Source organism: Gobius niger, assembly GCF_951799975.1.
Source record: "Gobius niger genome assembly, chromosome: 17".
NCBI lineage: Eukaryota > Metazoa > Chordata > Actinopteri > Gobiiformes > Gobiidae > Gobius > Gobius niger.
Genome location: NC_136868.1, coordinates 25,730,480 through 25,743,312, shown reverse-complemented (window position 1 = coordinate 25,743,312; position 12,833 = coordinate 25,730,480). Strand labels below are relative to the sequence as shown.

The following is a 12,833-nucleotide window of genomic DNA, read 5'->3' as shown; positions in this document are numbered from 1 at the left end:
TCTACAAACCTGTTCAGTTATTCTTCTCCTAAAAGTCCAGGAGCACTCCTATTTGAGGGAGGACTGAAATGTAAACTGCTAAGTTAATACAAGAGTCACAGCATTTCAGAACATGATTATAGAGGTCCAAACTACAGGGTTAGCAGGTTTTAAAGCCAAATCAAATTGCAATGTTGCTTTGATGGAGGTAACTTGGGCAGGCCTTCTTTAAAATGCCTATTATAAGCAAAATAACATGTTTAATCTTGCTGAAATGATTCTACTAATGTGCTAAACGTTGGTTCAATTGGCAATTTTGACTAGAGATGCGTGACAGACACATAGAAAAGGCCTAACTGATTCGTTCAGTGTGGAGAAGAATTTTTTGCCTAACCTTCAAAAGGAAATACAAAGCGCATAATTCAGGAATCTGTTTTGTGAACAGAATAACAAACACTGAGACTGTGTCCAGTCCTGTGTGGGATGAGCATAAGTGGAGATTCGGGTTTGCCAGATGGCTCGACTTAAAACACGCCTAAATTTGACTAAAATGGACAAACAGAGTGGAAGGGGGCAATGGAAGGCCAGGAAGGGACAATGGGTCAGTGCGGACTAGTCCTTAAAGCTAGGAAACATTGGAATTCACCACAAGACCTGATTTTTGGGCTTTATTGCTGTATAAATGTAAATAATAAGAAGTGACCCATGTGAGATGGTTTGGAGGCAACAACAAATCTAGGGAAAAAGAGGTATAATTTGCATTATTTAAGTCTTTAAATTGTTATACGGTAAAATAACATATGGCAAAGGTAGTAAATTCCATTATTTATGTGCATTTAAATACAAAATACAGAACAGGGTAAAAAAAAACAACCTCAAGTAACTTGAGTGCACTTTCAGCAGGAACATAAACCAATGAGATGAGCGGTGCCTGCTTTGTTGCAATCTCATTACCCGATGCATGCAACGGAATAAACATCCTCAAACCAAAGAAAAGCTGAAATAATCCTTTAAGTGCAGAAAGCTTTAGGGCCAAATGTTTCTGGTAGAGCGCAAAGTCCAAAAGCACTTTTCACACTTAATGAAAGCCAAAACAAAAACAGCGCATTAGTGTTTGTTGTTGAGCTCATGTCCTGGTCTGATTAGCGCAGAAAAAAAAAAGCATTTTCAGCTGTGGCCCAAACATGGAATCAGGAGTCTTAAAGCAGTACTAAGTAACTTATTTACCTTAATAAATCCTTTCCGTAGTCCCTGTGGGGGTAATACAAGTGTTTATGGGATGATTGGAGGGTCTTTCATCTCCCCCTGGTGTCTCTGGCCAGAAAACCATGTTTGCAACTTGACTGCCCCCGGTCCGGAGAAAGCAATACACACTAATGGAATCACGAAGAAGAAGCTAACATGCTAACGGGCAAAGCTAAATGCGGGCTAGCGTCACTTTAAACAGTATTTACAGCCAGGTTTGAGTGAAAAAAAATATTTCCGTTGTATAATTGGATGCACAGTAACCCTCTCTCCCTTCGCCTTTCCTGTCAGCGTAGTATTTACTCTCCAAGACAATTAATAAGTTAAAAAATCGTAACTTGCTACTACACCTGCAGTTGCGCTTATGGCCTCTAGGGGGAAGAGTTACTTAGTACTGCTTTAACAGAAGTAAATGAATCAGTAAACAAAGGGAAAGTGGCAATGTAGATAAACGATGGATATTTGATGTTATCTTTGAATTCTTTGTTGCTTGTGATATGACTAAAATATCATCAAACTGGATTTTTTTTCTCAGCAGCTTTCCAGATTGTAACTGTATTGTCTTGAAGGTCCAATTCACCTCTCTAAACTTTCAGTCAAGCTATTGTCAAACGTTAAGTATTGTTGATAATATCTACAGAAGAAAAATAGTGATATTGGACCATCGCAGGGCATGACGCTGCCTCAGCCAATCACTTCGAGCCATATCTTCTTGAAAACCGAATCACAGACCTCGGCCCTGGGAAGTATTGAGCTCTTGTAGACCAAGATTAGCTGCGCTCAAGCATCCACGCAGAGGTTAAGCAAACAGACCGGGGGATCACGCGGACTTAAGCCTCTTATGCGCACCCCTATGAGAGGAAGATCATTGACTTCTGATAGAGGTAATGGAGGTCAGGAGTCGTCGAAAAGATAAAGGCGTCGCCAACGGAACGCGTCGTCTTTAAAGAGCGCGGGGCTTTTCGCAGTCGAGAAGGCCCGGCCCGAGAGTTTAGCAAAACATTTCTTAACCTCGGCCTCGGTCTTTTCATTACTTTTAAATAAACACTTTCTGGACACTTTTCTTTCCCCCTTGTTGAGAACTTTCCGTTCAGCCCGTGCCCCAACTCCTGCTGGGAGGTGAAGAGCAGTGCGTTTTCATTTCCTGCACAATCTACAGGAGAAATAACAAGGGGAGGGAGACGGGGAGAGATGAGGGAAGGCAGAAAGGTGCAAAAAACGCTGGTATGCGCGATGCACAGGCAACACCCAGGCAGAACCAAGTCACTGTCTGTAGCGTTGGATAGCTCTATTGCAAAAACCATTTCCCTCTGTGATGAAAAGAAGGAGGTTGATGACTTGATTCCTATCTCATGAGTTTCACAAAACCTTCCAATAACAACAGTGCAATGCTGACCGCAGAAATCGACACTTGCTCAGGCAAAACGTGTACAGTCATTTTGCCCATGTCGAGCCTGTACATGTTTCTAATTGCCAGTGACCATTTAGTCTTTCGATGTAATGTATTTGGGAGAAAAAGAAAACTATTGTCAAAGCTTACTATACTCGAGAGACGAAGCACTACGGCTTTTGATTTGAGTCAACACAACACAGTTTGGGGACGCTCTGAGGCATTTTTGATAAAGTAGCAGAGGAACTACGCCTTAAATTTGTGATGATGGCCAAGTATGGTAAAGCTATTCGGTTCGATTAGGTCTGCCAAATGCGTTAATAAGTTCAACGTGCACTCTGGAGCTGGAGCTTTTGAGTCCTCGCCAAAGTTTCGAGGTGTTAAATCCAGTGAGTTTTGCAGACACTCGTAAATACTTTCAGGAGAAATACATATACAGATTGTTAAAACGGCCAATGGGAGACGCATGTTTGAAGCCGTCTGTGGCTTTAAGGGAGAGTGTCCTGACACTGAAATATTTCCTGTGTGCCATCACCTGATGAGAAAAACGTGCCGCTATTAAACATACGCAAACACTGATTTCCCAGTCGGTTTTTGGATTCGACCGAGGAGCAGCGGGCCAGGCGTAGTTTGCTTGATTGGAAAGTTTACTGAGGCCAGCAGCGACGCAATTTAACCCACTGTGGTCAAAAGCAAAGCGTGAGTGTGCAACAGGTAATGGTGGACATAGTCAAACAAGGAAAAAAAAAAGGCACGTTTTCCTTCGGACTCACTGTTCATTGTCATGGTCGGGTATTATGAAAATGTGGCTTCTCATACAGGAACAATCCGATGTTGAACTACACTTATTGTTATTGCAATGGCACAACAAAAAAACAGGTAAACTGTGTGCCTTAACCTGCTATCAGGAATATTTAGATTTCCTATTGGTTTGAATCTAGGATCTGAAAGCCCAAAGCAGGTGGGTCTGCAATTCAGTTTAAAAATTGCAATTGACCTTTCGCAAAACCCCGCCCCAAAATATCATTGTCCAATTACTTCATCGCAACCGTTGTTCCTGGCATTCTCCGGATCTTCAACCATTGAAAAACGTGGACCTTTGCAGGTTTTTCCCCTTTCAAAGCTGGAAAAAAAGCACCTGCTAAGTTATAAGCCAAGGTAATATTCGTCTACCATCCGTCTTGTTGTTTCACGAGTTGTCGTTGCTCACAAAAAAGCTGTTTCTGCTGCTGGAATATCTGAGACGTTAACTTTTTAAGTGCAACAGGAAGCGTTAAGATGCTCTCAGCAGAGCCTTGATATTTCAGCCGCAGGTGGTTTTGTTTTGGGGTATCACGGTCGGAGAATCAAGACTTTACCTTGCTAAATAAGACCCACATTGCAACCCATTTTGCACCAATCCTATCTTGGAGGATATCACATTGGTATTGCAACAAAAAACTAATTAAAACACGCTTTTCCCCCCTTATGAAGTGTGTTGAACTCCACTTCCTGACGGAGCTAGCTAACAGTTCCTAAGGGGGCGGGGCTTTTCCGATAGATCAATTGTTATGTCATTTGAACATGTATATTTCATATCTGGTGCACAGAGAATGCCATCTTCATGCAAGCAAAAAAAATATTTTACACAAGGAGATTTGGGTATTTTGGTGAGAGTGACAGTGATTACATCAGCACCAACTGCAGTAGTACTAGTATGAAAGGCAACAGCAGCTGCTCTCTCTCATCTTTGTAGCAGTAATGGCACTATACACGTTCGTATTGGTAGCTGCACCTTTCATTTTTAACTTGCCGTAAAGAGGCAATATCATCTGCAGAAGGCGGCACATTGATTCGTATGAATATCCAAAGGCAGGTTGTGCCATGTCATGCCACTCAGCGAAAACAAAACAAATCCAGATCCCCTCTCAAGTCGTTGAATGAAGTGTCTGGGCAAACACTACTTGTTGGCTGATAGCAGGGCTGACTGGAGAACAATGAGCTAAAGCCTTTAGCTAAACAAACTCACTAAGCCTAAGAACATGCTTCACTTATCGGTCAAAGCTGGTGTACCAAGGTCCCCAAAAGGTCCCACACACATGCAATACAAATGTTCCCATCGCCACTGCCATTTCTGCTGATTAACTTTACAGCAACTAATTCACTTTCAAAGCATAAGGCGCTGCAAATCCAGATGTGCATTTAAACCTGTCGCATAGGATCTTTCTTGACTTTGAATTGTGCGCGATGGCATTTACAGTCATGTTGGTATTACTTAAGCAGATCTCCTAAATGCACTTGGTGGCCAACGTAGGCTTGTTAAAACCGGCGGCTTAAACACACACACAAAAAAAAATCCATTTGGACGTGACTAATCTTCAAAAGACAGAATTCCCCAACCTCAGAGTCTCACTGGATTGAAGCGATCGCCTCTGATTGTAATTACCGAGCAATAAAAAGCCTGAGAGAGCTGAGAACACTGGTCTTTGTAATTCGTATAAACAGAAAAATGAAGCAAAACCAAACAAAGCGCTGGTGTATTTACAACGGAGTACACAGACCTGAAGGAAGCGGCGGGCTGTTTCACACTCCACATAAATCACTGGATGGACCATAAAATATGATTTCCTGTAATCCACCATGGGTCTTTCCACATCTCTCATCGGGACACAGCAGGCCATTAACATCGTTTAGACTGAGAGGGCGGAGCGACACAAAAAGCAACACTGGGGTGACTGAATATAATGAAAAAAAGCTACAAATGAATGGTTCAAAGGATGGGTAGAGAACTGAATGGAAGTAAAGTAAACTCCTCCTCACCGGATTGCAATGCATTCAGCCTGCTGCTAGAAGATCTCGTGTTGACGAAGCTTCTTCTGCTGCACAACCCAGTGCAGCAGAAGAAGCTTAAGAATCTTTGTCCACCCTGATGCTTAATCCTGGCTTTGTTTTTGCAATTCACATTTCATGTTTGAGCAAGCGCTTAGTCTTCCAAGAGCATTTTGAAAACCGGCAAATGACTTGTTTCTATATACGCTCGAGAAAGGATTGACATTATTTAAGTTGATGGCAATAGCCTGCACCCTTGCGTACAGTATTTCAATATCATTTTAAAAGAAGAACGTCTTTTCAATGATAATTTGCAGTAAAAGGTTTTTGTGTTATTTTTTGCGATGGTGGCGCAGTTGGTAGAGCAGGTCGTCTCATGATCGGAAGGTCGAGAGTTTGAATCACCGCTCCTGAAGGTGCGCACAGTCATCGTGTCCTTGGGCAAGGCACTTCACCCTCCTTGCCTCCAGTGTCTGCGTACATTGGTGTAGGCAAGGCAAGGCAAGTTTATTTGTATGGCACATTTCATGTACATGACAACTCAATGTGCCTCACAGTGGCACCAAACATAGTAAAAAATAGAATAAAAAGCATTAAAAACACAAAAAAGCATTAAAAACAAAATGAAAATCAAGAAAACAAATCATTAGTTACAATTTCATAAAATAAAAAAATAAAAAAATAAGTTTCAATCTCCATAGGCTGCAGTAAAAAGGTGTCCTTTCAGCCTGGACTTAAAAATGCTCAGGGTTGAGGCCTGTCTCAGATCCTCATTGAGGCTGTTCCAGACTTTTGCTGCATAAACCTGAAATGCAGCCTGACCATGTATGCAAAGTGTGACTGGGTGACTGGTTCCTACGTGTAAAGCGTGTTGGGCCTGATGAAGGTAGAAAAGTGCTATATAAGCTGAGACCATCTACCATTTATTTTCTACACAAAACACAACTAAGTATCAGTAAGTTTAGCAAATCATTTTCTAAGTAATTGGCTTAAACCTTAGAGTTTAGGGGTATCTTGAGTAAAAATAAAAGACTCAAGGGGTACGCGGGACAAAAACGGTTGGGCACCACTGTGCTAATGGTGGCTCTGTGGTGGTCGCTGCTAAAGAAAGGAGTATTAGAGCTGAACCTACGTAACAAAAATAAAATGTATCTATCAACAATAAGTTACTATAATAACACTCCAAAAGAACCGTGCTTCATTGCAAATGCAGATAATAATTGATTCAATGTAGTTTTGTTTTTTTTAATAATAAAGATTCACTAACTCCATGTTATTCCCAAATGTGTCTGAAAAAGAGCAAGCTAACCATCATCTATCATGTTTTTTACAAAGAGCCAATTGTGTCTGGCCTGTCCATCTGCTCGCACCGGGGCCCTCTCCAGTGCTTAATGCAACGCAAACAGGGCTTAAAAAGATTTACTGCGACACACAGTGGGGACTTTAAAAAGCCATGTTTCATCCCGGCCCCTATTAAACCCCAATGCGGTGCGATCTCCACGTACTACAACGCCGTAAGTCTGGCTGCAACGAGCAACTAGTGAAAGAGTAATTTGATAAAAGTGCAGTGAGGAGTGGGCTGTGTGAAATGTAAATCTCCGGGCTATTCCCCGCGGTCCTTAAGGCTGCACCATGCCACGGTCCGTATGGGAAATTGATATGCAGTACGTGTGGGTTATTCCATTAGACTCATTAATGTGTCACTTTGTCATCGGCGCACTCTGGCGCTCACAGCTTCCCCTACGACTGCAGCAAAGACGCCATTGTGCAGCGTGTGTAAAGTACAGCGTGGCTACATTTTTAATGTGGCAGCGGCCATTCGTCTTTCGGACAGCGGGCGCAAGATCCGCATAGAAAGGTACAGAAATGGAGGCTAATTATAGGCGGACGCAAAGTGTGCGATGGGGTCAGCCAATATATACTCTGTCTCTTAAGGCGAAGGCCATTCTAGTGACACGCTTTATACAGCGACTGACATTTTGGATCAGCATTTTTGGAAGAAATGTCCACAGGGGAGTGCTGTCTTTATGTCACTTCTAGTTCTAGATAATAATAATAGTAATTTATACTGCAGAATCGGATGCCAAATTACTGCACCTAAAAAGACTCAATGACTTGAAATGAGAAAAAGAAAACCAACCAATGAGGATCTCCAAAAAAACATTTGTGTAACTATAGCATACACAGATTATGAAGTACATATGATTGACAAAGCGAAAGTAACTCAGAAAGTCAAATATAATTTAGTAGTTGTCAGTTTTTTAAATAGCAGTAGAAGTAGAAGAAGTAAACGTGGCGATCATGATGACATAAGACGTAGTGATAGAAGTAATCATACTCAAATGTCAAATAGGACTGTTTTCGTTTGACCAGTTCATTCAGATTTACATTTCCTTTTTTGCGTGTGTTCCACCCTCCTCATGCAGCATTAGCTCCTTAAATGGACGTCTGCCACAGCATTTTTTATTTTTCCATCTAATTGGATCGGAAATTTTGTGGCAGCCCAAACATCTCTATTGACCCACAGTTTGCATAACACTGGTCTGGGCTGGAGTTTTGGCTTTCTTTTTCCCTCGGCCCTGTGACCGACGACCTAAGTGTGCGCACAGTAAATTGCAGGAGAAAGGCTTTCGCACTCGACTACAGTTTTGGCACAGGTTTTATCGAAAGTGTCCGGCGTGTATCCCAGTGAACTGCCTTTCGCCCCCTCCATCAAGTGCCTCTGACCGTTGCAAAACAAGCCAGCCACTCAAGACGCTGACATGCTTTCGGCCAATCTACACTTTATTCCTCAGCAATTCACAAGGAAATCCGTGAAACTGACCAAAAAAAAACATGCTCGGATGTTGATCAAGAAAAACTGAAGCTGTGTTTTGGGTCATTTGAGCATTCTTGTGTATTCATCTAATCTGTATGTCCCATTATGAAACCGTGCGCTCCTACGATGGTGCGGGACAGCCCCCTTTTCTCTCACACACAAAAGCAGCTCTAATTACCTTGGACTGGAAGTTTTGCCATTTAATGATGGATATTGAGGAAAAGTATAGCCTATTTTACACATATAAAAGAACAAACGTAGAGCTATTTTTATCCATAAAAAGCGTGAAAAGCTGCACAAGAAGAAAAGAGACGACTGCAACAAACTCTCTGCCTCCTCAGTCCGGCCATCAGACTGCGGAGTCTCAATCCATGTCAGGTCGAACTGACTGAAAGACATGTGGTGTAGGCTCTCGTTTGTCCAGGAGTTTTTCACTGTGTAGCGATTTAAACATCGCCAACGGGACTTGGTCGGTTGGGTTGAGGAAGACAGAGACGAAACATCCATAACACACATTGAAATATCTCGATATCTCGCCGGGGTAAGTACGATGTGGTCCATTCTAATTAAACACAAATCGTAAGTAACTCGTTTTTCAATATAATCTGTCAAAATAAGACTTAAAGAAAGACGACATCAGAACCAAAACAAGTCTAAAATGATAACTTTTTTTAAGTTAAAAAAGTGTCAATCTCAGTCAGATGATGTGATTTAGTGATGTTGGTATATATTGTGGCTTCTCGCAATACAGATATTGCATTACCTAATGTCCCGATACAATATTTTTTGTGATATATTGTGCAGCCCTACTCTATACTATGACCCAACTTTCCCTTTCCCTCCCTCTGCTGCCCTCAGTTGTGCACATTTTTGTTATTGCCCTATTGTACTGTGTAGGCTTTTTGTTTTGCACCAAGGATTAACAATTTCAATTATCTGTATGTGCTTTACATGCGGTAGAATTGACAATAACATGTAACTGAACTGAACTGAAGCAAACTTTGGTGGCATACGCCTATGACCAGAAAAATCTTCCACTGTTGTCAGCTCGCCCCATGGCTACAGGGAAATACAGGAGGACTTGGCTGTAGTTAATACATGAAGGAAGGGAGTAAATTAGTGGCAAAAAACCGAGCGAGTATTAATGATTTATGGTTATGCTCTAATTAAATTTAGCTTCTTCCTGTTAAAAAAAAAAAGTTTAATGTGTCTCCGAGAATGCACCCCTCCTACATCTGGTTCACACATACATAGTTCATTCCTGATTTTCCAACATGGGCCAAAAGTATGTAGCGTTTTTGGCCTTCAGTGAGGCAAGGCTGCACTGAACACACAGAGTATCATTTTTAAATCCACATTTCAGCAGCAAAAGTTACATCATGCAAGATAATAAAAGCTAGAATGCATTAATTATCCACTTGACTTGACAAATCAGATACAGTTTTCTTCTTTGCACCAGCATTTTCTTTTCCAATTTCTTATCCCCAATATCCCCAACAAGATCTGCTGCTGCGAGTGTGGACGACGTTCACAAAGCAAAACCAAGCCTTGTCCCACAGCTTACTCGAGTGAGCTTGACTAACGCGACTTAAGCCTCACCTAAAGTATTCCCTCAGTATACGCCGTCTCCGGAGACTATCAATTACAAAGAGCTATCATATTGTTTCAACCCATATGCAGCAGAAATACCAGTGGACAGATCCCAACACAGACAGACATCTCAGTAGCACAGCCTCCCTTCTTTCTCCAACCAGGAGCAGGGATTTTTTTTTTTCCAAAGCGCCGAATGCCTTTCGTGTCAACAGTGCGTCCCGTTGAAAAGTGTAGCCAGCCAGTTCCACCCGACATGATTTATAGCTTTCCTGAGTGTTATTAAAAGGCTAAATGCAACTCTAAACTATATCCACATAGACTCGGTGCCCTGCAGAGGACCTTTTAAGAGCGGGGGTGAGCGTCCCGGCCTCTGGAACATATACACTGTTTATACGCTGGATAAACATCGTCGTCAATTTATTTTTATGAACATGTCAGTGATTATTACCAGGGAGCTCATGGGGGAGAGGGAGATATAAAGCGGGAACACTAGGGGGATATAGAGTTAGGGGGGCGGTTGATCACTTTTGCGTTGCTTCACTGATAGGATGAAAATGTGAACATATCCTCACAGCCTATAGGTCACTTCTCAAAGATGATTTGAATGTGTTTTAGTTGTAACACGCCCTGTGATTGGATAAGGACAGAGCCAGTGATACCCTAAGGAAGCAGCAGTGTTTGAAGAGTACAATGAAAGGCTGACAATATATGAAAATATAAAAAGTTGTCGGCAGATTTTGCACTGGATGTTCATTTATTTTTTTCAACCGCAGCGGCAGTACTGTCTGAACAAAACAAAAAAACACAATTATAATTACAAATTCACAATGGTTTTGTTGGGACCTTATTTTATGCATTGTCGGTTACTCCATCCCAACAAATAGCTTTGTTTATCACATAAAGTGAGCGCATTTTCCATTGTGCCCTTGGGCAAAACGTTGCATCCACCTTCTTCAGTATGATATAGTGTGAGGTGATGGATCGGAGGCACAGAATTGTTGTCAGGTCTCTGTCTGTCTGCCCCGGGGCATCTGCGGTTGCAGAAGTACCAGCCCTAAGTGTGCAGAGTGACGCTTCTTTGATGGTGCATGCCAGATTCAGAATATGGAACATTTTACAACAACCATATCGCCCATTCACATTTATCAGAGAAGAAACAGCCCATATGTGTAAATCCAAACGTGTTGAAATGCAGCAGTTTTGCCTCATGAAAAACAATCTTAACATACAAAATTGAATGTCACGGGTGCATTATGCGTCTGAAGTATGCAGCTAATACAAGACAAATGCAGTGGTTTCCACTGGTGCATGCCAGACACCGCGGTTACAGGAGCGGGGCCCCGGCTCCGATCTTTTCTTCACTCATTCATTACATTTAATTTGATATGATTCAGCAAAATGACTGAGGAGAACGACTTACACACCTGATTTAAAATAAAAGACCACACTGTAAGCTCCACACAGTGTGCAAACAAATGTGCATCACTTGACCTGTTTTTTTTTTTTTACATAATTATGGAAGAAGTAAAATATGCAATAATTCTATACAATAATTTATTAAGTAAAAGAAAATCGCTTGCAGCAGGAATAGTAGAGAGTACATTTTGCTGAGCTAAGGCCGTTTCCAAGTGCTTACCATTTCATAAGCAACTAGGCTTTCATCAAACTGTGCTATGCAGTAAAAGAAACAGACAGTACATCCATGGAAAATAAAGCTTGTGGGACACAAGGACAGAAATAACAAAACAAAAATATAAATGCTTAAAAGACATAATGAATCTTTATATCCACTCGATTTACATTTAGCCATAGATTTATTACTTTTATAGCATCAGAAGAAACTTTTGTCTGCAACGACAAATAATTTAAAAAAAAATCCTCCAAATATTCTGCCCACAAAGCTACAATCAAGCTACAATCAGGCTTCAGCATCTGACTAAGTCTTTGTCGTCATTTGCCCAGTAAATGGCATTTACATTGCAAGTGTGAAAGCATCTGTCTTCTTAACAGCCACTTGGCTCAGCTTATCTTCTGATCAAACTCCATAATTGAGAGCTTTCTAAAGAGACAATTGCCACCCAGCTGACCAGTTAAGAGCCATCTATTGTCTCCCACTGGAGTCAAGTCTCACTGAATAGAGTCCTCGTGCTGAGGCTTCTCAATCACAAAAGAGAGATCATCTCAGCCAAAGATCATTTAATGGAGAGGGCAGGCTGGGAGATGGCACAGAAGCGCCGCGAAAAGAAAGAAAAACACCCGAAATGAAACGAGTGGGTGGAGGTTTCTGGACGGACTTCATCACAAGTGTGCGAGGAAAAGTTGTTAAAACGTTTTTTTTGCAACTTACCAGATGCGCAAAAGTCCACGGCACACAGCAGCAGCAGCAGCAGCAGTGGGCTCCAGTGCACACCGGCTGGACATCTCCACCGACGCGGGCTCGCCTCTATCCGATTTGGGTACATTCCTCCGGGCTGTGCGCAACCACCTTCACTCGCTCCTTCACATCCACCACAAGCCGAGCACCTTTTCCAGAAGCGACGCGACGCTCTCAGAAACCTGGAAATATCAGCCGCCACCAGCGTTTTCCCCCAAACTCTACCACAAAAAGAGCGTTCCCGCGCGTAAAAGTGTGACAAGTTTGTCCACGACGCGCTGTGCAGGTCTCGCTCCTCTCTCCGCCCGTCACTGCCTCTGTCCCACTGAGCGTTTCTTTCTGCAAACTTCAGTGAGTGAGTGGAGAAGTGGCGCCCGCAGAGAGAGAAGGGGCCACATGGCTCTGATTAGCCAACACACGCCACCTAGCGGACGTTAGACAAACTGACAAGAGCACTGGGCCCTGGCTGCAGCTCGCTTAACCTCTTAACCCCCGCCTGAACCGAGCGCACATTTTCTCCAGTTTGGCTTTACTCAAATCTAAAAGCAACGAAATGCAATGGAAAAGTGACAAATTATTAACTACTTTTCTTTTTCTCTCTCTCCCTCTCTCCCCCTCTCCCTCTG

General features: G+C 42.3%; 1 protein-coding gene across 1 annotated transcript in view; it reads right to left on the bottom strand.

Annotated features, from left to right (window-relative positions):
- Positions 1-12,545, bottom strand: part of ror1 (receptor tyrosine kinase-like orphan receptor 1) — a 123,855-nt gene extending 111,310 nt beyond the window's left edge. Inside the window, exon 1 of the mRNA XM_079575585.1 lies at positions 12,181-12,545. Within this exon, the coding sequence (XP_079431711.1) occupies positions 12,181-12,295 (115 nt within the window). The 5' untranslated portion in view covers positions 12,296-12,545. The remainder of the gene's footprint in view (positions 1-12,180) is intronic.
- Positions 12,546-12,833: the final 288 nt, after the last annotated feature.